Source organism: Polypterus senegalus, chromosome 2 (genome assembly GCF_016835505.1).
Source record: "Polypterus senegalus isolate Bchr_013 chromosome 2, ASM1683550v1, whole genome shotgun sequence".
Taxonomy (NCBI): Eukaryota; Metazoa; Chordata; class Cladistia; order Polypteriformes; family Polypteridae; genus Polypterus; species Polypterus senegalus.
In genome coordinates, this window is record NC_053155.1 from 116,632,778 (window position 1) to 116,658,404 (window position 25,627).

Consider the following 25,627-nt stretch of genomic DNA (forward strand, 5'->3'; position numbering starts at 1 on the left):
CATAGCATAAGACCAGGGGTCTCAAACTCAGTTCAGAGCTACATTATAGTGGCAGCATATTTTCATTCCAAAGTACAGTATTTGTTGATCAGAAGCCAGTCTTAACTGTAAATGAAACATGTCATTTGACTATGACTATTTAGTACAGATGTTTTTCATCTTTAGACATTCGTAACATTGCATACTTTCCTTTTATGATTAGATTGGTACTTCTCAGCCCTTCACACATTTTTTCAAGTATTTTATTGGAGAAGATTTATTATAAACACATAGTGCTGCAAATTTTGCAAAATGTACTAGTTAGCTGTTAACACTGGTATTACTGTATGTTGATAATTGAGAGCTAATTTAAAAAAAAACACATGGTTAGACACTGAAGTATAAATAAAGCAATAATAAGTTTCTGAATCTTATCAAGCGAGCCAATGAATGAATATCAAGCCAAAGCCAGTATTTCAGCATTAGTAACTGGTTTCTGAATTTTTTAAACAAAGAGCTGTGGCCACTAGAGCCAACCAGTAACAGAAATTAAAACAGTCTGCATTACACTTTACTAATTGCACAGCATTAAGATGTTAAGAATACCTTGTAATTGGCCAGCAGATGATGTACTTGTTGTTTGATTATCAATGGTTCCAATATTATTCATTGACTTAAAAACTAAAAATGAAGATATTATATTGGTAACCTTTAATTATTATATGTGAAGAAATTACATACATTTACAAAATAGAACCTGAACATACAGATACAAATTATTCAAATCAAGCATGTTACTTGACTTATCAGCAGGCTTAATTATGGCTTTGTTTTAGCAATTCTGATTTGATCCCTCTCATTATTATCATTATTATTAATTTTATTTATATAGTGCCTTTCCCATGATCAAGGTGCTTAATAACCATTTAGCACAAAACTCAATGTTTTTAGTTTTTTATATACAAAATGTGTAATCCTTGTAATTATATTCAGTTGTGGTTTATATTGCACCTTGTAATGGGGACAGAATTAAAAACAGTAAATAAACTAGCTCTCTTGAATAGAAAAAAAAATTCACTGTTGAAGGTGACTACATTGGTGGTGAATATCTTCTTGTGATGTGAACTGAACGCATTTTGTTCTTTTTATGCATTTAATATGATACATGTAAATTATTTAAAAACTGTTGTATTAAGATTTTTTAGAAAGTGGTTTTTATAGTTTTTATCTGTTATAAAAATGTAACTGTTTTTTTTTTTTTTTATAAAAGTCAAATTTTCATTATTTATGTGAAAACGCAACTCTTTCATTCTTTTCGTCTCTGTGGGATGGAAATGGCATGAAAGTTAAAATTATAGCTGAGAATACCAAGATACTATATTGCTTATTACAGGTAGCAATACAGTGTACCAAATAATAATAATAATAATAATAATGTGACCATCATCATCAGGTCCTTCGATGAAAACGCTAAATACAAAGAGGACTGTTTGATTTATGTTAGGTAGATTGCCCAGAGGGGACTGGGCAGTCTCTTGGTCTGGAACCCTACAGATTTTATTTTTTCTCCAGCCTTTGGAGTTTTTTTTTGTTTTTTCTGTCCACCCTGGCCATCGGACCTTACTCTTATTCTATGTTAATTAATGTTGACTTATGTTTATCTTTTATTGTGTCTTCTATTTCTCTATTCATTTTGTAAAGCACTTTGAGCTACATTTTTTTGTATGAATATGTGCTATATAAATAAATGTTGATTGATTGATTGATTGAAATCCCAAAAAAAATGTAGTCGAAATGGTTTGGATTGGTCCCAGACAGGCAACTGCTAGTTCGTAAAGGGAGATGCTAATCATGATAATGGCAGTAGTAAGTACATAATCTTGTATTGACAGAAGAAATGAAGGCTGAAAGTATTACCATTCAGTGTAATCAGTGGATGGATGAATGGAAATATGCCCACTATACACCACTACTATGCAAGAAAAAAGCAAAGTCTGAACACACATTTGTTTGTGTAGCCAAGGTTAAAATCAGAACGAGTAGTTTTCACAGCACCCGAAGTTGTGTTCCCCATACCCCATGACTGAATTGGAAAGTGTAACCAATACAGCTATCAAATGCTTTTTTTCCACTTAGCCTATAAGTCATTCCTATCATACAATAGTCCATAAATTAACTACACTATAACAATAAGTGATGGATTTTATGATGAAATAACATAAAATTAAAATCTTAAATTTCTGTCATTTTAGACATAAGAATACTGTAAAAAATAATTTTGTAAAGTATATTGTTATTAATTGTAAATAGAGTACTTCTTGAAAAGATTTATGACTTACACAACACTGTCTTTGAATGTCTAAATCAGCATTGGTCAAACTAGATTTTGGGTTGCACAGCAGGTTCAAGGAGTGTAAAATATTACACTGAAAAATCTTTAGATAAATTTAAAAAACAGATACAGTAGTTGACATAATGTTGTGCTGAGTGACCTGGTTTGATGTAAACATTTCTTAAGCTGTTATTCTATTCCATTAATATTTCTAGATTATACTGTATGAGAATAGGTTTGAAAAGAAGAAAAAATAAACTTAACAAATGCAAATGCGAATACATTGTGTTTTTCTTCTTTTCATATCTTGCGCATAACAATGTTCCTCCTTCTTTGCCTCCTCCATTTTCCTGCCTACACCTTAACTTGGCTTCTCTCTACCCTTAAGGTCAGTTCATAAATGCCATCATAGGCAAGGAAACGAGATATGTATACACATTTCACTGTTTATCCCTCATTACTTTTAGTACATTTCTTTCTCAAATCAATCCCTAATCACTATTTTGTATTGTTTTCCCTTGATGAGGTCACTTTTTTCCTCTTACTCTCTTATCTGACATACAGTTAGGTCCATAAATATGTGAGTTGCCTCACATTTTTATGCAATCTTTTTGTTCAACCCACTGAATTAAAGCTGAAAGTCTGCACTTCAACTGCACCTGAGTTGTTTCATTTAAAATTCATTGTGGTAATGTACAGAACCAAAATTAGAAAAAAGTTGTCTCTCTCCAAATATTTATGGACCTAACTGTATGATGCCCTTTATATTCGTTAGAGTTTCTTTCTAAATTGTGAAGCAGCTGCATTTCAATATAGTCGTTTTAAGTACAGAAAACCCTTTATTTTGAGCAGGTCTTTTTCATAGTGCAGCTCCTTTTTTTTTTTTTTTACAATAAACTATGAGTTTAATTGTAGTTTTCATTAATTGTAAAGTATTCTTTATTTTGAATAGACTTTTAACATGCAGCAACCTTCTGTTTTAAAGTGCACACCTCTTTGCCCTGTGTAAAAATGTAGTACATGACAATATCAGGGATGTAACCAATGTGTATTATTTGTAATTTCCTACAAACCTCTAGAACAACAGTCTTTCTAGCCGAGATCACCTACCAAGTCAAAGACAGTAACTTTGATCTTTCCATCAAACCAGATAGACGGAGCAACAGATAGAACTTTATTTGTTCCCAAGGGGAAATTTGGCTTTTTACAGAAGCTCTTTAAATACATAAATACATAATAGATAGATAAGTTAGTAAATAAATAATTAATAAATATACACACATACTTTGGTCTGAACACACACTGGGTGACTATAAAGCAAGAATATTAAAAAGAAACAAAAGTTCTGACTTGGCTGTCACAGTCACAGGTGTAATACTGTTGGTATAAAGGAGCCCCAGTAGTGTTTCTTGGCACACTTCTGCTGCATAATTCATACTCAGTGTTAGTGTGTCACAGAGAGGATGTACAGCATTGTTGATAATGGCATTGAGTTTTGTTTTAATCTCTTTTTTGATACTAAAAATTTGTGTATGGCATTGTGTTATCTTATCTTCATACTAGAACTGTCATGCATTTTTTATCAAACCCAAGCCTAGTGGCATCTGAATGATTTATTCGCACTAACAGCCCTTGGAACACTGCCTGCTGATAGCATATCCCTACTCCCAAAAATCATTGAAAGCGTAAAACAGCATGAGTGAGCATAGAAGTAAATCATGTCTTGTCAACTGCTTCTGCTTTCCATGTAGTTTAATTTAAAATGTTTAACTAAAAAAGTTGTTTCAGTATTTATTTGTATTTATTAGTGATAAGCTAAACAAATATTTCCAATAGCCTGGTACTTAAAAAATAAATAGAAGTAATTTTTTTGTGGAAATAATTTACAATTTACATTACTCACATTTTTTGTGCATACATAAACATTTGTAAATGACATGCAGCCTGATTGTCTGGTTTTCAAACTATCCAAAACAGCAGTCCATACTGATATTTGGAGTCAGCAGCTCCAAAAATTTTGTCAGCAGCTATCACCAGTGTTGGAAGTCAGACACAAAATTGCTGGTACTGTTTGTTTGGTCTGATTTCATAATAGAGCCTTTTCAGGTTCAGGTGTTCCCTTGTCCCCTGTTGGAATGTCTTGTGTGAACATATACGTAATGCTGATTAGCAATCTGGATGGGAGAGGCATTTATGTTGCATTATTTGTGCCAGTACAGTTTTACTTCATTCTTTTTTTCCTGGTTCCATGCACCTCACTCCCAACTGGCACTGCTGCCACCTTGATCATCTCTTGTGTTACTTTTCACACTGAAGCGGTGGCTCTTGTCTCAATTTGTTAAAGTATCATATGAAACAGAATTGTCTTTTTAGCCATAGAAAGTTGTATGCAAAATATTATTGTTATCCCAATCACAAGTACTCAGAGTGGCTTGAAACAGACTTGCTCCACCTGATTTTTTTAATTCCACTCAACCTGTTTGTGTTTATTACTGGCATGGTGAATCATAACCATCCATACATGTTGTTTTTAAAAACGGACTGGGAGATATGGAAGTTTTTGAGAAACTAAGAATAAAAAACAGTTTTCTAGAATACTGAAGTACTGCTATCAAAACCAATATCTAAACTGTAAACAAAGTCTAAACTAGAATTGCTATAAATTGTTACCAAAACTATAACAATATAATTCTAACCAAAATGCTAAGTCAATTAACTGAGTCAAGGAGTTGTTAACCAGAATACCTAACGTTATTGGTTCAATACTAACACTATTAAAGGTTTAAATTTGTAATCTTGAGGAAAGAGCTGAATTATTGCACTTAGATTTATAAAAGAACCTTTGTGACATCATGTGAGACATTAATTTAAGTGGCATTCCTTAGCAATGGTGAAGTGTGTGCTAACAACTCACTAACAAAATCCTGAGACTCTAAAATGGTGGCTTAATGCACTTAAAATTAAATAACAAAAATATTAATATGTTTCCCAACCTAAAGAATAATCCAAAACACCCATTGGTCATGTTCCTGGATAAGAAAAATTAAAGAATATTCATAGCAAATGAACAGAAACGAATTAACTTAGACAAAAAAAATCAGCAATGTCGAGCTAACGTCCAAAGCAGTGGCATTTCTCCCATTACCTGTGAACGGCAAAAGTTACATCACCAAAGTTATACATTGTGATCCTGGTGGAACTATTCTCCGAATAGAGAATAGGATTTACATAAACAGCTATTCAAACTTAGATGCCAGGTTTGCATGACTTGTACTGAGTGGAAGGGCACCAACATTTCGTTCGGAAAAATTGTTCATCAGTGGTTATGTTCTCCCCGGTTTATAATACATGATTCAGTGCCACACAAAGTATGCCAGGTGACTGATATAATGGCAAAGCTGTTAGTATGCAATGAAGCACCACTTTAGGAAAAAAGTCATGATTTGAGTATACATATGCCTTCAAATTATCCATCCATCCATTTTCCAACCCGTTGAATCCGAACACAGGGTCACGGGGGTCTGCTGGAGCCAATCCCAGCCATCACAGGGCGCAAGGCAGGATCCAATCCCGGGCAGGGCGCCAACCCACCGCAGGCCTTCAAATTATTGTGCGCATATTTGATTGAGTACATGCACCCATATTTCAGTATACCTGTAGTTGTACTTAAGTTATATGTTTGTTTATTTTACCTAAACAGCACTTCCCTCATGGCCAAGTTCCTAATTTCATCTGTCCTTCCAGATTTATCCCTGATATAATTGCCGATGTGTGTCAGTATCTTCAAGTCGACTGTTTATTCTCACATCTGCATGTTATTGAGTCTGCCATATTTCTGAAAATTGTGTGCAATCTGCCTTTCAATGCAGTTCTCTGTGCATTTGTCTTGCTAAAGAAGGCTCAATAATACATGAAAAAGTGAGTATAAAGCACATATAAAATGGCTCACAAATGTGAGGCACTGTGGCATCACCAGTTTCAAAAGAAAAAGAGCAGTAGTCATGTCTGGAAATGCATTGTGTTTGTGTAGGAATCATATTTCTTATTTTAAAAAAATACACACACACACAGGCACACATTATTGCCAAAATTCTCCCATTATGGAATTAGTTCAGAAACATATAGGTGCACGCTTTGAAAGTGAAATAACATTATTGGTCCAATAAGATGTAATCATTTAACTTATATTGTCATGCATTTGTAAGAGAAGATGAAAAGATAATGAGATTAATTATTTAGTGTCCTATACAGTTCTGATAAATAAATAGAGGCTTTTGTATTCATTTTCTGATTATAATGAGCACTTCTATAGATGTCCGTCAGTTCAAGCATCACTCCAGTTCGCATGCAGTTCAATGTTGCGGATCAGAAAGGGGACCTCATGTGCATCCACGGTTATGCGCAGAGGACTGTGGGATGTTGGAGGACTGCCAGAGCAAGCATCAGTTGCAGAAGAAAACTTTGATACAAGACTCAAATAAAGTGGTTATTTGGCTTAACTACATCATTAGTGGCACAAGTTGCTCCATTTGTTAATAGCAAAATAAAATTGATTTAGTGTTTGAATGCTTTGAAGAACAAGGCACATCTCCCTGGTAATAGGACATATACTGTGTTAATAGAGACGCGTAATCATCAAAACACACAGTTAGTAGAACAAACAAAACAGCATACTTCAATAATATGAATCTGCAAACACTGAATTTGTGTCATTCGATTGGCATTTGAAGGCAAACAATCATTCATTAATTTAACTCATAAGTGAAAGCACACATCACTGCCTCACAGTTAGAAATTTCTTGAGTACAGGTAACAACAACCCAAGAAATTTTAAATTATGGATTTGTACACAGGCATAATCAATAACAAAATGTGATCACTCACATAAGAAACTTTATAAACATAAAAATAAAGGCTGTTTAACAGGAGTTCCTAAATAAAGGATTAATTTAAAACCGACAAGTTTGATTTCACATAAGAAGCTTTAAAGTTAGGTCTCAAGTTTAAAAAAAAAGGAGGAACAGATTTGGAAAGTAAAGAACTACGAGTTTCTAACATTTGAAATTTGAATTAATTTGACTCACCAGTTAAATATTACTGTTCAGTAATATTTTTAACTATCTAATGATACAAATGTGAAATTTACAATAGCAAATATTAAAAATTTAACAGAGCAGTTCACTGAAAACCCAGACTTTAAAATTACATTGTTACAAAAATAGCATTGTTAGTAATCCATTTAGTAGTGGATCATTGCACAAAAATATCAGAATACATTTAGAATGTGCACATACTAAGATAAATCAGGTAGTTTATATTGATGCCATTTTTATATATCCTATGCTGAAATCCTCTCAATATTATAAATTTGCCATTAAACAGGATTTCTGTTTTTGCCATGGTATCAAAAGGCTTTGAGTATTGTAAATTTTCACTGGAGTTGGTTCTGAATACAAAAGTTCTGGTATCATAACATCACAAGCTCACTGTGTACTTTGTATTACAAATTGTGTGAAAACATTGTAATGGCTTTTCATTTTTATTAATGTTTTGTTGAAAGGCGTTGCTTGTAGAATTAATAGGGGGTGGTTTTTCTGTAAAAAAAAAAAAATACATAAATATATACATTTTAAAGTTAAAAAAACATTGACATTTGTAGTTCACTTATTTAGGGCATGTCAAGTAAGGATAAAAGCATGACACACATATTAATGAAGTAAATAACAATTTAAAATCAAATATCTCATTTGCAGTGTCCATGGCATTTCATTTTTTACAAAAGGTAATGTTTACAATTTATAGGCCATCAGTCCTGTTGTTAAGCTGGACTTGTGCAGTGCTCTATCCTGTAACATTTATTGAAAGAAACAGGGACACTAGAAATGTGAGGGAAATGTACTGTTGTCAATGATTTTAATTAAAATAAATTAACACATAAAATGTAGGTTTGTGTTCTGTTATTAGCCAGGCAAAAAGATTGTGTTGTATGCAATCCCATTACAGAAAAATATTAATAAAGTTTGTTTTAACCCAGCTATTTTCGTAGTATGTTGAAATAGTGTGATCGGGTGATGCAGCTGGTAATTTTCATATGTCAAACCTACAGGGGCTCAAGTTGTGGATGTAAAAAGTGGAAGAATGTTATTTACTTCAGAGCACATGAAGAACTAAACATTTATAAAACACAAGAAAATTATCACAGACATCTTGCTTGTTTTCAGAATCTTCGTGCCTGATACTGACGTTTAACTCTTTTACTCAGTTTAATGACATCACAGCATTTTGCCAATGGAGAACTACAAAAGATTACTTTTGCATGTAAACACAGATTTTTAAGAAACCAGATTTTTGCCTTAACCAGGTTAATTACCTTTTCCCAGGTTATGTTTGTACATGTAATTGTACTGATTAATGGCTGCACCACCAAATGATTAGCATTAGTTACTGCATTAAATATGCAAAGCAAATACCATACTTTTATTATTCTGTTACTTCCATGGCTTGAAATTTTGTGCATCAATTTTGTCATGTAGAAATGGTGACTATTGAAGAGTTTTGATTAACCTGTTTAATATATTGATTTCTGTGAAAAATGTCTTTGTTTTAATTCTGATTTGTTTATTTCAGATGTGTTTAGCATCTGAGGGAGTGAAAGTTGAAGACTGTGACAAACTGACAGATATAACCCCCGTGGAAAATCCCCAAAATGCTGAGACCTGTTTGGGTAAAATCAAGGAAGAAAATGAAAGCAAGTCTCAAAACTGTGACACTCAGGATGTACTAAATATGGCACAATCATCATCTTCCTCCTTATTTTCCTCTTCGTCATCTTCATCATCTTCCACTTCCTCAACTCCAACTGATGTCAGTCTACATGAAACTGGTAAAGTGGAGAAAGTAAAAAAGAAGAAAAAAAAAGGCAAAGTGGACACAATGAAAACTGAGAAGTTAATGCACAAAAAAAACTGCAAAAAGAGACAGTCTTCTGAGTCAGACTTGGAAAGTGTTATTTATACAATTGAAGCAGTTGCTAAAGGAGACTGGGGAACATCAGACGTACAGGGTGAGGAGACACCCCCCAAAAGAATATGTTCCTCTTCTGGTATACGACTGAATGCAATGCCACCAAAGAAGTTGAAGTCCAAAGTTAAGAAATTACTGAAGACTAAGGACCAGGAGCAAGTCAATGACTCTGAGCTACCCGACTTGAATGTTTCCATGCCCAGCATCAATGTAGATTTTGAGACAATGGACAAAAAGATGGTAATGGTTGAGACCACAGATAATTGTGAAGAACATGTTCCCCAGAGCCCCACACATTTGTTAATTAAATCAGAAGAAAAGGAAAGCAGCTCAAAGATAGAAAACTGTGGATCACGGAAATCTGAGCGAACATGTAAAGGAGCTTTGTACAAGACACTTGTGTCAGAGGGAATGTTAACATCATTGCGGGCAAATGTAGATCGAGGTAAACAAGGATGTACTTTTTAATTAAAGCGATTTTTAAAGTTTTTTAATGTATAAGTATTTCTGGAATTTTAGGCATTTGTTTCTTCTTGTCCTTTGCTTTTTCCTTTAAAGGCTAAAGTATTTTTTTACTTCGTAAATGATATGCATGGCATGAGTTATTTTGTAATCTAAATTCAGTCTTTATCTTTTAATGAAAACATATATAGTCGTAATTACAGTAAAGTGTATCCCAAGAAAACAATCTCTGTAAGTATATGAACTGTAGTCTGTTAATGCTAGTATGCCCTTACAGCTACATTGGATGCAGCATATCTAATATTTAATATTTAAGTGAGGAACAAATGTAAAACACAATGCTAACTTCATATTACACATCCTTTCTCTTTAAAATCACTTTCTGCGGTAAGGAATGAGTAGTAGCTATTTGCCAGGCCACCCATTTCTCATCATCTTAGTCCAGCTCCTCCTTAGGAATTTCTTTTATGTTTGGGAAGAGATATAATCTCTGTAGTGTGCAGTGACCAATGGACCTCTTCTGGTATGTTTTTCATAGAAGGCCACCAGGGCCATTCTAATTATATGCCTAGAGCATCTCATCTGACTCATTTGAATTTGGAAAAGCAGTAGTCCTATCTCAAGGTCTTCCCATATTCCCTCCTTATCATGCCACAGAGAGTACGCCCAGCAGCCCTGCACAGAAATCTCATTTCAGCCCATTGTGTCATTGTTTCAGGCCCATAATGAGCAGACTCAGTTTGATGCCACATATGCAGACACAACACTCACCCTACAAATATGCAGCAGTGTCCATAAATCCCTATACTTTTATAGTACTTTCCACAAGATACCACTGGCTACATAGTCCAAAGCACCTGTAGCCGGGATTAGCAAACTCCATGATGCCTCAAATATCTGTGTGAGAATAAATAATTAATCTCCTTCCTACTAGTGCAACCAGGAAGGAGTATTCATTTCTTCTCCTGGATCTGAGGTTCAGCTGTCGAATAGAGTCTGTTCCAGTGCCTTTGCATAGACTTTCCAAGGGAAATTGAGAAGTGTTATTTTTTGTTTGTTGGAACACAGCCTTTTGCTGCACTCTTTAAACATGCAGACATTCATGTGGCTGCCTGTCTTTGGACATTGTACTTGCCTTCCACTAAACATTAAAGAGGTATGTTAACCACAACACCCCCAAAATATTTCAGCATTTCTGTTAGAAGCTCACTCCCCAGCAATAGAAAGAGTCCTGACTCAAACCGATGCTTTTCCCACTGTCATTTCTGAAAAGGTAATGTACATTATGTGTTTTCTCAACCTCTTGATGATATCCCCTTTATGAGATCATCTTTTTCCCTCATTTGCTAACTTAAGAAATTTGTCCACGGGATGCTCAATCACTCTTGGATGGCTCAAAACCTGTCATTCCATTAATGTTCAAAACACACTTCTTCAGATCAGTTGACAGGACTAAGCCAATCTTTGACCTTTGGACTGAGGTACTTTGGTACTAATTTTACTTTTGAACAACCATGTGTCTTTTATGAACAATCCAGCAATGGCTCAGAAATCAAATAATAATTCAACCAAGCCATTCCTCTCAGTCACACCCATCCAAGTATCTTAGTCATGGTTCATGTGATCATTGAAGTCTCACTGTACGAAGACATAGTCAAAATACTGAAATATTTCCTCCATAGACCAAATTCAGTATTTCTAAAAAGGTTGAGTATTCTGAGTAGTTGTTAGGCAAATGTATGCAAACAGTAGTATTACTCTGTGCATTTCACAGTTACACTGAGGTGACTCTCTTGTCCACTGGAACTTTTGCCATCTGTTTACAGTACTTTGGGTTATGAGTATATCTACCCGTGCTTAAGGCCCATATGACGGGCCAGCAATAGGTGAGAAGAGAAAGAGACCAACTATGATCAAAACATCTAGTTCCAGAGAAGAACAATGTGCAGAGATGACACAAGCTATATCTAGCCATTTTTTTTTCAAATTCCCTCATGATCACCTTCTCCTTGCCAGAGAAGTTAACATTCCAATAATCAGTGTCCATTATCAAGGTCTAGTATGCCTGAATTTGCTCCACTGTTGCCTGTCAACTGACTAGAACTGCACCCAGTCTCACATGGAGGCTCATTTTGAATTGTTCTTTATTTGCTCTCCCCCTTTATACCAGGTTACCATGCATAATCCAATTAGAAAAACATGTTTCTAGACAATATCACTCTATGGTACTGTTAAGCATGCCAAAGTCACAGTACAGGAAAGAGAAGTGCAGATTACAGCATGATAAAGTATATGCTTAGCATTCTATGATAAACCAGTAGCAGTTTATTGAAGGGACTTTATTTCACAGTAGTACACAGGGGTCAATGGATGGAAGCCTTCGGCTCATCTCATGAAAATTGGATGCTTCATTTGATAGTCATAAGTGTAGGGTGGCATGGCTTTAGTTTGTAGTTGGTTTATTTACGATATGCATATTCTAAGTGACGGCGCCCTCCATAGCTGATTTGTTGTATATTCCTTTGTAACAGATTAAGATTTCAGTGTACAGACAACAATGAACAGTAATGGAATCTGCTAAATACTATATTTTGCATACTGCTTGAATCCTATCATTTTAGAAATAGTAAAGTAAATCTTCGACTGCATATTGCATGACTAGGATGACTGACTATAACCCAATCCCAACACCAACTCCCCCCCACCACACACCCCCATATATACCCCCTTTCACCATAAAGGGAAACCATGCCATGCTGCCTGTAAGTATACAATTCCAGGTACACACATATGCATTTAAATATTGAATTTACTAGATCTATGTGGGATAACATACTTCCTTCTAGTTCCTGGAGATCTGTTTCAAATCCCAGGCAAGCTATTAATCATTGTCCATATGATATTCTTCATTGTTTTTTTTTTTTTTAACAGGTACACGGGTTTTCCTTTTACATAAAGATATGGAAGTGCATGTTGGGTGAATTGGTGTCTCTACGATGGCCCTGTATGAATTTGCCCAGTAATAGTTGCCTTAAGCCAAGTGCTGCCAATAAAGGTTCTGGCCTCCCACAGTACTGCATTGAATTCAAAAAAGATAAATAATTTCTACACAGTTGTCAATTTAAAATCTGTGTAATGTAAAATCTAAAAGATTCTGCCTTGATAACAAAATCATTCACCTGAAGTCACTTAGAAATACATAAAGATTTCTCCATAGTCAGGATCAAGAAGTAGTATTTTAGAATCACTCTCAGCTGTCCTGTCCTATTTACAAGGATAGAACCTATAGTAAACTAGAACAGTGATTCTCAAGTTCAGTCCTAGAGACCCACTGTGGTTTCAGATTTTCTTTCCAATCAGCATTTTCTTTTAATTGGCTCATATTTTAATTAAGAAAGCTGTTATCTCCATGGTACTGTGTTTAGATGTCAACCCAGAAATTACAAGGTTCCATCTTCTAAAATTTCATTTGTCTATTGCAAGAGTTAATGTATATTGCATGGTGATATTACAGTATTTCTTTATCATGGCTTTAAGGTTTTCAAAAACATCATCATTTTCATTACATTTTTATTAAAGCTGTAATTTACTATTGAGAACACTAGTTGATTTGACACTAAGCTAGATGTGAGCATTCAGTGCTGTTTGCAATTAATAGGTGTAATAAAGATACAAAAGAGATTAGAAATGTTTGGGGCCCTGAAGGCAAACACCATATATTTTAAATAAAATTAAACGCATTGAAAAAGGGCAAAACAAAACGTCATAAAGACACGAGTCAAATTTAGACTCTTCAAGATGTACGAGCTTGCAATCTTAAAGGCTCCTGGCAGTAACAGGTGGACAGGCAGGCGGACACAGTAAGTGACGTCAAAAATGTTACGGTTGTCAGTTGTCCAGTCTGCAGAGAGAGGAGGAGATAAAGTATCAGTCAGCAGCACCCTCTGGTTTTTCGGCGGGAAATTACAATTATCTGAGCCCTTCAACTGTCCCCTATGCCCATGTATGAGATACAATAAAAGAAACAAACTCCACAGAAAAAAGATAAATAAATTGGAAGGTGACAACACAAAGTTAATCATTTATAGCTATGCCAAACATACAAATATATCAAAATTTCTAATAAACGTTATAATAGTGCACATTTCTAAATGTTAAAAAAGGCTAATGATATCTGTTATATTTAAAATTAGTCACTGATGGCATGATTGGCTATAACAAAGACCTTCAGCTACAGTGGGTCCCAAGTACTGAACTTAAGGACCATTTAACCAGAATTTGCAAAAATTACAACATGATTTTATACAGGACTTGGTTTGTTTAAGGGCAGAACTACATAATTTGAAAAATCTTAGTTTAGGAATTATTCAAATAAAAAGTGATGGAATAATGACAAATAGTGAGACTTGATCAAACAACCTCTATTTTATTTTGACAGTCCTTTGCACGGTCATTAGTTATGCCAATTATAACAAGCTGTTCATAATAATTTATTCTGCAACTTCAGTGAACCAGAAGATGATAGAAGGTGTTAGTTTATAAAAGCAATAATTAAGCAAGATTTGTTTGGATGTGAACTCAAATGAAAAGAATGAGTATCTTCTAAACAAATGCCCAGGATTGAGTAGGACGTGTTAAAAAGATTTGTGAGGCAACCAACTAACGTGGGTAAACCTCTAGAATGTTAGTTAAACAGGTAATGATGATGTTGATAATGAAATGTTTTTGGTCAAATAAATTATCTTCATAACTAGAATCTTAGTAATAAATCTGGAAATAACTACTATACTGTAAGTATCAGCATCTCAACATAATGCTCTTCGTGATCTGATTACTGTATTTAATGATTTGTATTTTGTGTTTTTACTTCAACTCAGGTAAACGAGGCTCAGGAAGAGGAACAACTTCAGATCATGAGGGATGCTGGACTGAGGATAATTGGTCATTTTCACAGACAGGCTCAAGCAGCACCAAGAAGTTGAAGAAATCAAAATCTAAAGATGATTCTCTTCCTGGGTAAACCGCATATTAAACAGATAATGCCTTTTAACTTACCCAAAATCCTTGTACTGTATTAACATTGACATCCTTCCCATAGTATCAATTAAATGCTTTCATAATAAATAAATGGAAAGCTGTAGATAGGAAAAAAGAGCTTTTTTAATTATCTCAAATTAAATGTAAAGTTTTAGGAAACAATGCTGCTATGCCATCATGTAAGAATTATATCATTAACTGTGCTTACAGTAGCCAGATCAAGCTTGTATGGTGTTAATCTTTGTACTGTACAATAAGGGTTTTAAAAATCAGTATGATAAGGAAACTGTTGTTATTGTATTGAACAAGCTTGTTTACTTAAAATTTTCAAGATTTATTTTAGATTTGTCATCATTTTTCTACTGTTTCATCTTGTGATGTTTTGTGCTTAAAAGTATAGCACACAGACTTTATATTTTAATTTATACTTTGACTAATAATTTTGTCCATTTTTAAGTCCTAGATTACAAACATATAAAAGTTCAGCAAGTATGTATTTTACATAAACCTTGAATCATTTTAAAGACTTCTTAAATCTGATTTCATCTAAATACAGCAAAGTGACTTTTGAAATTACAAAATATTTCACAACTTTTTTTCAATTAGATCGACTTAATGAATTTAGGATTATAATTTTAAAATACAAACTACATTTCCAAAAAAGATGGGATACTTTCTAAAAATGATTTTCAATGTTTTCAAGACAAACAATTTTAGAGATTGAAGCCTGAAACACACTGCAAGAAAGTTGGGACGGGGCAAAGTAAGAAGGTAAAGGTTATACATGTAACATTCTGTAAGGTTACTCAATTAAGTTTGTCGTTGAAAACACTGAAAATCTTCTCTGTGTCTGTTTGCCTGTTAAATAAAGGTTCAAGCGAATTACCAAATTACAGATGTTAGTTTTTATTTTATTTTTAGAAAATGTTCCAACTTTTTTGAATTTGGGGTTTGTATATAACTTTGACTAGTACAGTCCAAATGTTCATTGACTTTTTGATCCATATAATTCTATTCTAAGTTTATTTAAGACATGGACAACATCCAACTTGTAACTATACCTTTTTTATGTGTTCATTTTTAAATTAATAAGGCACAAACAAAATATCTGTGACTATTTCTTGGCAACATTAGTAAATTAGCTTTAAAGTACAGATGATTTGATATGCTTTATATTGATCTGTCATCTTAATTATAGGTTGGGAAAGTTGGGAGAGGAATTTGAAAAGAAGTTCAACAGCCTTCCTCAGTATAGCCCTTTGACATTTGACCGCAAGAACAGCTTTGCTATGAAAAAGAAAAAAAACAGTGGAAATGGGGTATCAGAGCAACCAAAACAAAATAAAGGTCTGTGTAAGATTTGAAAAGTAGATACTTATATGTGAAAAATTATAGGTCTGATGTTTAAATCTTACTTTCCAGTTTTTGTAAATACATAATTGATAGTATTCTTTTTTTTATTACAAGGAATGTCTCAGTGTAGACTTTTCACTCAAGAAATATTACATTTTTTTTAAGTATTGTTTGCTGTGGCAAGCCAAAATAACATTTAAAGATACAGTATCTCAAAATAAATTTTGGATACTATATATTAAATTGCAGTTGACTTTTTAAGATATATGAAACTTGTTTTCATATACTGTATCTCAAAAGTTTGTTCTCTTACATTTTAAGACATCTGCAGTACATTTCAAGATATCTCAGGCTTTATCGACACTACCACATTTTCATTTAAAAGTGGAGTTACTAAGAAAAATCAATCTCTCTCCAACTGGAGTTTTCATATAATTTACAAAAGTATCTTTATCCCTACTGAAATGCCTGAAAATGCATATGATGTGAACCTTCGCCTATACTGGGCATGTGTGCATCAGTGGCATACTCTGTGAAGGGACCGTGTAGTGAAATATTCAGATCCCCATGAAAATTAGATTACCTTGTGCTTTTTATTCTTTCAAAATTATCAGTGCATGCAGGACTCTGATAGTGTGTTAACAGCATAGAAAAAGAAGGGAGATTTTTTAGGATCTTTAAGGAGCTGTAGCAAATTTCCCCTGTGTTCATGTTAATATACTGATTACAGATGAAAGTAACAATCACCAGAACTGGTGATTGTCATCTTGTCTTTAAATAAAAAAAAAAACGAGAAAAGAAATGTTAATGTGACACTTAAAAAAGGAAACTGTTTAGCTCTATGTTCGTTCATGAGATAATTGATTATAAGCAGGTCACAGCAGTTGGATTGCATCTTGGACCAAACAACTTTGTAAAACTAATTCAAGTCGATAAAATAAATCTTAAAAATTAAGTAAATGAATACAGTTGAAGTCAGAGTTTACATACATGTATAGAGAATTCTTTAAAACTCACTTTATAACCACTCCACAGATTTTATACTAACAAACTATAAATTTGCCATATCACTTAAGTCATCCACTTTGTGCAGAAGCTTCTTACAATACTTTTTCTTTTCATTTTAATATGCTTTATCTTTTTTTACCAGCATAGAGGATCTGATCATTCAAATGATAAGAAAGAAATATTTGGCTTTATAAAACACTGTAGCTTGACACATTAGAGATATGGAAGACCTGCAAACACAGAATAATTATAATTTAAACTGAAAATGAGAGCTTACCAGACTTTTGTGCCTATATAATGGCTAGTTATTGAGTTTGCTTGAATGCTGTACTGAATAAAATAGGTTTAATATTGACTTACAGTATATTGTTTTTGTCAATTTACAGTTCATTCACACTTCAAAAATGTATATTGACAGAATCTTCAGAGAGTGACCTAAAACACGTAAATAAACAGGACCATAAAAGAAGGCAACAGCCCTCCATGATCCAATTTACAAACTCCATGATCCAATTAACATTATTTCCCATTAAACCAGACACCTTGGGCAGCCCTGTTAAAAGTCATTTGTAAGTCAGAAGGCTGTGTCTATAGTTTGACAACCATACCTTCAGGCCCTTAAAGCTCAGCAAACTCTTCAAATTTTAATTAAACCTTTTAAAATTGTTTATTTAGATCAAATGCAGATAAAAACAGTGGCTTATGAGTTACTCAGTAAACATTTTCTTATGTTTGTGTACAATATGATGTTGTTTTAAATATACAAGATTAGTTTAATCACATCTTGTATAAATACATTGTTTCTGCTAGAAGATTTTTCAGGTAGTTCTAGAGTAGTACATTTATAATTAAATTGAAAACTACAGGTATTTGAGCAGCCAAGGAAGTTTTTTTTTTTAAGTTTAAACAGATGTGGAATAAAAATAAAAGACCTGAAATGAGTTACATAGATTTATACAGCACCACGGGCATAACATGTCACGCTTGTAGAGTTAGTTCAGAAGTCCTGAAAAGCCATTCCAGAGTAACTAGGTATTTATGCTGTTTTAGTCTACAACTGTTATTGTTCATGTGTCAAAAAGTGCCATAAGATATTTTGCATTTACTAAATCATTTGAATTCCACATCTGTATTATATCACTAGGTTCATCTCCGTCTCAAAAGAAGAACTTATTCCACAAGATTGTCAATAAATATAAGCACAAAAAGGAGAAATCTAATTCTTTAGAAAAAGGTAATTCACTATTTGTACTTTTTCATACCTGCGTAGACCTCATACACTTCAAAAATCGTTTGTGCATGTCCTTCTGTAATATCCATTTGAGATGTTGTAGGTGAAATTGTTTATAGAGTCTTACATTTGCTGTTAATCCTCATTAAGCACTTTAGTGCATTGTCAGACAAAGAAGAAGGAAAATGACTTGAAGGGAACAGGAAACTGCTGCACTGTATGTTTGAACTGCCCATAAACCATTGTGAATGTGTTGTATTGCATCAGCTTCAGCTCGTTGTGGTTACCAGATAATTTTCAAATTGCCTTTATTTTTTTTACTTATATTATGCATAATATAAATTTGGGTTGAATTCCGTCATGACCAGGAGCTTAACCTTTGGCAACAGAAGATAAAGCCAAATTAACTTGTTCCAGTGTTATCTGTAAATTGTGGAAATCACCATCATTCTGAGAGAGTTTTGGAAGGTAAACTAAGGCAGTGAATGCATCAGTTGTTTAAAGGGAAAGAGAAAGTGAGTCAGTAGCAAACAGTTTAGAGTAAAATTCAGCAAAACACTTATTAATTTCAAGTGCATCGTTAGAAACTATGCTCGGTGTGATCTTAAAGAATATGTTTTTAAATAAAAGTTATTTCTTCACAAAAATGGTATATACAGTGGTGTGAAAAACTATTTGCCCCCTTCCTGATTTCTTATTCTTTTGCATGTTTGTCACACAAAATGTTTCTGATCATCAAACACATTTAACCATTAGTCAAATATAACACAAGTAAACACAAAATGCAGTTTTTAAATGATGGTTTTTATTATTTAGGGAGAAAAAAAATCCAAACCTACCTGTGTGAAAAAGTAATTGCCCCCTTGTTAAAAAATAACCTAACTGTGGTGTATCACACCTGAGTTCAATTTCCGTAGCCACCCCCAGGCCTGATTACTGCCACACCTGTTTCAATCAAGAAATCACTTAAATAGGAGCTGCCTGACACAGAGAAGTAGACCAAAAGTGCCTCAAGCTAGACATCATGCCAAGATCCAAAGAAATTCAGGAACAAATGAGAACAGAAGTAATTGAGATCTATCAGTCTGGTAAAGGTTATAAAGCCATTTCTAAAGCTTTGGGACTCCAGCGAACCACAGTGAGAGCCATTATCCACAAATGGCAAAAACATGGAACAGTGGTGAACCTTCCCCAAGAGCACAGAGACGACTCATCTGAGAGGTCACAAAAGACCCCAGGACAACGTCTAAAGAACTGCAGGCCTCACTTGCCTCAATTAAGGTCAGTGTTCACGACTCCACCATAAGAAAGAGACTGGGCAAAAACGGCCTGCATGGCAGATTTCCAAGAAGCAAACCACTGTTAAGCAAAAAGAACATTAGGGTTCGTCTCAATTTTGCTAAGAAACATCTCAATGATTGCCAAGACTTTTCGGAAAATACCTTGTGGACTGATGAGACAAAAGTTGAACTTTTTGGAAGGCAAATGTCCCGTTACATCTGGCATAAAAGGAACACAGCATTTCAGAAAAGAACATCATACCAACAGTAAAATATGGTGGTGGTAGTGTGATGGTCTGGGGTTGTTTTGCTGCTTCAGGACCTGGAAGGCTTGCTGTGATAGATGGAACCATGAATTCTACTGTCTACCTGAAGGAGAATGTCCGGCCATCTGTTCGTCAACTCAGGCTGAAGCGATCTTGGGTGCTGCAACAAGACAAAACAACAGCAAATCCACCTCTGAATGGCTGAAGAAAAACAAAATGAAGACTTTGGAGTGGCCTAGTCAAAGTCCTGACCTGAATCCAATTGAGATGCTATGGCATGACCTTAAAAAGGCGGTTCATGCTAGAAAACCCTCAAATAAAGCTGAATTACAACAATTCTGCAAAGATGAGTGGGTCAAAATTCCTCCAGAGCGCTGTAAAAGACTCATTGCAAGTTATCACAAACGCTTGATTGCAGTTATTGCTGCTAAGGGTGGCCCAACCAGTTATTAGGTTCAGGGGGCAATTGCTTTTTCACACAGGGCCATGTAGGTTTGGATTTTTTTTTCTCCCTAAATAATAAAAACCATCATTTAAAAACCGCATTTTGTGTTTACTTGTGTTATATTGGACTAATGGTTAAATGTGTTTGATGATCAGAAACATTTTGTGTGACAAACATGCAAAAGAATAAGAAATCAGGAAGGGGGCAAATAGTTTTTCACACCACTGTATACATTTGCCACACAAAATTGTGATCTAACATTAAGCAATTTCTATTAATTTAAAAAAATACCTAGCTCATCCTAGTGTTTTATAATGGAAGCTATGGGGCATGGAACACCACCAGAAAATAAAATCTTAAAATCAAGAAAGTTATCAAGCATTGATTTGGATCTTGAGATTACACACAGATAGTAAATACTGCATCTTATACATGTTATTTTCAAATATAAAAACACATATTAAGAGATTCACCCATTTTAAAAGAAGTCCAGCTATGCAGGCATCCCTCAGCACTTGGCTTCCTCCACAATAACCTTTTAGACAGGGGCATGATTTACTCACGAAAGGCAGAATCACAGTAAATATTTCCTACCATGTGCTTTGCATCATGTTGGTTTACTTCCATATTTATGTGAGAACTCCTCCTATACACAAGCAAATAGAAAATACATCCTAACACAAGAAAAATAGTACCAGGAATATGTAATGAGATGCCTTTCGAAATCCCTTTTGTTGTCACAAATATGTGTGAGACTCACAGAAGGCATGTTTTCTTATAGTAAAACATTTGCAGCTCCAAAGCCTCATATTTTTATACATACTTTTCTGTAGTGATCCGTGCCTCATAGCCTCCATTTTAAAATTATTCTTCAGGCAAGATATTTTTTAAACTTACAGAAAATGTTTAACTTTCCAACACATTGTGAATACATATATATACCATGTTTGTGAAGAACTGAAGTTGTCCTTTATGTTCTATAGCTACTTGGATCCCCTGATAAAATCAGTAGCAGTGTTCTATATTTACCTGAAGGAATTCATTTTGTGATTTATTTCTCTTAAAACTTTCAGCTGATCGCATTTATATTTCCTCTCCATCTACTATATCAACTCTTGAAAAAGGAGTTGCTCCAATTAAGAGATATTTATTTTGTTTAAACTAGGATATGTAGGGTAGCATGAAGTTAGCACATTGCTTTAATTTTTTAAAGGTGTTTCCTTTTTGGAAACCTCTGGGTAAAGTGGGAAATTTTTATTCTGTCTTTTTTAATGTGTGTAGCATTTCTCATTTGCCTGTTTCAATTTTTTCCTTTTATTATATCCAGAGCACAAATAAGTCTTCTGCTCTGTAATTGTGAATTTTAGACTGTTTATTTTCCAATATTTTTCTCTGACATATATCCAAAGACACTATGAAGAAGCATCTTACAAAATAACTTTTTGTAAAATTTCAAATCAGTAACAAAGAATAATTGTGACCATCTTGTTTGTCTAGCCATACCTACACAAGATGCACATTCAGTTGAAGCTGTCCAGAAAATTAAGAAGTCTTCAACATTGAGTGTAATTGCATCTGATTCAGTGGGAGCAGGGGAACCTCTTGTGGGCAGCCAGAAGAGGAAAGCAAGAAAGACCAAAATAACCCATTTGGTACGGAGTGCAGATGGAAGAGTATCTCCTGCTGAAGGTAAGAGAAGTTTTTGTGTAGATGGTGGCAATAATATTCCATAATATACAGTAGCTGTGATGATCATAATTTAAGGAAGCAATAGACACCTTTACCTAGTTTTTTGAGTACATCCACTTATAAATAATAATGAGTTACAGATGAATGTAATTTAGTTATTTCTTTTATTTTTCCCCTTTTTCACCCCAATTTGACATGCCCATTTCTAATCATCTTTGCCACTCACCAGTCATCTGTGCTGGCAAAGAAGGCCTGATGATGACTGGTGACCTTCATTCCAGCATCTTCCGGAGCTCACCAACCATCTTCACAGGCAGCCTGAGGCTAATTTGGCATCGACCCCAAGATTCCCCAGTTCCAGCTGGCCGAGGCACCGACAGTGTGGCCTGCTGTGCTCCAGGCACAGTGCTTTTAATGAGTGAGCCACTGGGGAGGCCATCAGAATGTTAAGTTTTAAGTGTATTTATTATACATATCTTGGCAATTTCTGATTATTATTTTAAATTGTTTCTTGACATATTTTTGTGGCATGTTACTTTTCATATTATGTTTTAGTATTTCCAAAAAATAGAATTATTGGATGTAAAGCAAGTTATTTCACCCAGTTTATTGAATTTATTATACATCTTTAGAAAAAACAACACAAGCTGAATACTCCATGTTTTATATAAGAAAGGTATAAAGTATATATTAATTTTTATGCCCTGTTTTTTAAACTGTCAGACATTAGAATTTGCACTTGCCAGGTGTCAGTCATAATCTATTTTTTCATCACTCTCTAACATTTAGGGCCATTACTCAAATGCCAAATTTGATTTAAAAGCAGGACTTCCTCTGCATTTTTTGAGACTCCTTCATTCACATGTTAAATTAATTCTTGAATTATGTACCACTTGTTTTAATTGTTTCTTAGTTATTTTTTGCTGTTTTTTTAATGGTGTGCCATTCTTGTATAAATGTTTTCTGTCATGTTCCCAGTTTATTACTACCACTAGTCATCTGCCATTGTAATTTTCAGTCAAGTATTTTTTAAATGAATATACTTCCATATTGTGACTAAACACAGTTTTTAAGATAAGCATGAAAGTGCAGAAACCTAAATGTTGCTGACCATTTCAACAGTATTTTGGCTGAAGCCAAAGAAGGAAAAAAGGCTAGTGAAAATTTTTTCCTACATTTCCAACTTAAGTGAAAAATGAACAAGCACCCTTCAGAGCAGGATGTAAACTGGCATTGTCTACATTGGAAAAACAAATGCTGTAATCATCAGTCGTAAACATCACTAAAGATTTATATTACATACCCTTATTTTCTGGTATCTAGTACTGCATCAGAAATTGAAAAACCTAATCCATTGAACATGTAAGTTGTTTAAGACATCCTTCTGGTGTTTTTGTCACAAAGTTGTTTTTGGGAACGAGTCTGCCCACTATCTCAGTCAACAAGACAACCCAATTAATATTTCAGGTCCTCTCTAGAAGAATGACATTAACCAAGAAAATGCATTAACTTTTGCACAGTCCTCATTTAATCAAAGCCAAAACAAACAACTGACAAATACAGTGCATTCGGAAAATATTCACAGCGCATCACTTTTTCCAGATGTTATGTTATAGCCTTATTCCAAAATGGATTACATTCATTTTTTCCTCAGAATTCTACACACAACACCCCATAATGACAACGTGAAAAAGTTTACTTGAGATTTTTGCAAATTTATTAAAAATTAAAAAATTGAGAAAACACATGTACATAAGTATTCACAGCCTTTGCCATGAAGCTCAAATTGAGCTCAGGTGCATCCTGTTTCCCCTGATCATCCTTGAGATGTTTCTGCTGCTTAATTTGAGTCCACCTGTGGTAAATTCAGTTGATTGGACATGATTTGGAAAGGCACACACCTGTCTATATAAGGTCCCACAGTTGACAGTTCATTTCAGACCACAAACCAAGCATGAAGCCAAATGACTTGTCTGTAGACCTCCGAGACAGTATTGTCTCGAGGAACAAATCTGGGGAAGGTTACAGAAAAATTTCTGCTGCTTTGAAAGTCCCAATGAGCACAGTGGCCTCCATCATCCGTATGTGGAAGAAGTTCGAAACCACCAGGACTCTTCCTAGAGCTGGCCGGCCATCTAAACTGAGCGATCGGGGGAGAAGGGCCTTAGTCAGGGAGACCAAGAACCCTATGGTCACTCTGTCAGAGCTCCAGAGGTCCTCTGTGGAGAGAGAAGAACCTTCCAGAAGGACAACCATCTCTGCAGCAATCCACCAATCAGGCTTGTATGGTAGAGTGGCCAGACGGAAGCCACTCCTTAGTAAAAGGCACATGGCAGCCCGCCTGGAGTTTGCCAAAAGGCACCTGAAAGACTTTCAGACCATGAGAAACAAAATTCTCTGGTCTGATGAGACAAAGATTAAACTGTTTGGTGTGAATACCAGGCGTCACGTTTGGAGGAAACCAGGCACCGCTCATCACCAGGCCAATACCATACCTACAGTGAAGCATGGTGATGGCAGCATCATGCTGTGGGGATGTTTTTCAGCGGCAGGAACTGGGAGACTAGTCAGGATAAAGGGAAAGATGACTGCAGCAATGTACAGAGACATCCTGGATGAAAACCTGCTCCAGGGCGCTCTTGACCTCAGACTGGGGCGACAGTTCATCTTTCAGCAGGACAATGACCTTAAGCACACAGCCAAGATATCAAAGGAGTGGCTTCAGGACAACTCTGTGAATGTCCTTGAGTGGCCCAGCCAGAACCCAGACTAGAATCCGATTGAACATCTCTGGAGAGATCTTAAAATGGCTGTGCACCGACGCTTCCCATCCAACCTGATGGAGCTTGAGAGGTGCTGCAAAGAGGAATGGGCGAAACTGGCCAAGGATAGGTGTGCCCAGCTTGTGGCATCATATTTAAAAAGACTTGAGGCTGTAATTGCTGCCAAAGGTGCATCGACAAAGTATTGAGCAAACGCTGTGAATACTTATGTACATATATGGAATACTTCCCGGATGCACTGTAGATTTTTAAACACACAAAATCAGAATACTTTGCCGTGTCACATTCCCAGCATCAAGGCTGAATAGAAACTGTAAAAACACACTTAAAAAACAAAATATAAGAGCAACTGTCTAAAGAAGGTCTCCCCCACCCACCCCATGATTGTTTAATGGCCATAAATCTAAACAATTGAGTGTTTTAGGCTAGAAACAAAACATTTTCAGTGTTTCTCTTGTACGTTTCCCCTGTGTCCTGCACGGGGTGCTCGCTCGTAGGGTAATGAGTTTATTCGTGATTGTGGCTTGTTACTTAACCTGAATCTATATAGATATAACTTAAAAGACGATACCCCTCCCTAGTGATATAGTGGTAAGAAGTCATGTAGGAGAAATAGCTTTGTTTAACGTCAGCGTTTACTCCAGATAGTACAAAGACAAATGAAACCAGTGACAAGACCCAGTCCTGGAGTGGGGGCCCAAGGATCGGAGTCATCAATGTAGATGTGAAAGGCATTTTT

General features: G+C 34.9%; 1 protein-coding gene across 7 annotated transcripts in view; it reads left to right on the forward strand.

The window, feature by feature from the left end:
* The window catches only part of LOC120523263 (HMG box transcription factor BBX), a 260,159-nt gene that overhangs the window by 218,106 nt on the left and 16,426 nt on the right, over window positions 1-25,627 (forward strand). For all 7 annotated transcript variants that reach the window (XM_039744431.1, XM_039744435.1, XM_039744437.1 and 4 more), the window contains 5 exons: window positions 8,939-9,779; window positions 14,674-14,812; window positions 16,032-16,180; window positions 18,339-18,428; window positions 21,914-22,105. In XM_039744431.1, coding sequence (XP_039600365.1) covers window positions 8,939-9,779; window positions 14,674-14,812; window positions 16,032-16,180; window positions 18,339-18,428; window positions 21,914-22,105 — 1,411 coding nt within the window. The remainder of the gene's footprint in view (window positions 1-8,938; window positions 9,780-14,673; window positions 14,813-16,031; window positions 16,181-18,338; window positions 18,429-21,913; window positions 22,106-25,627) is intronic.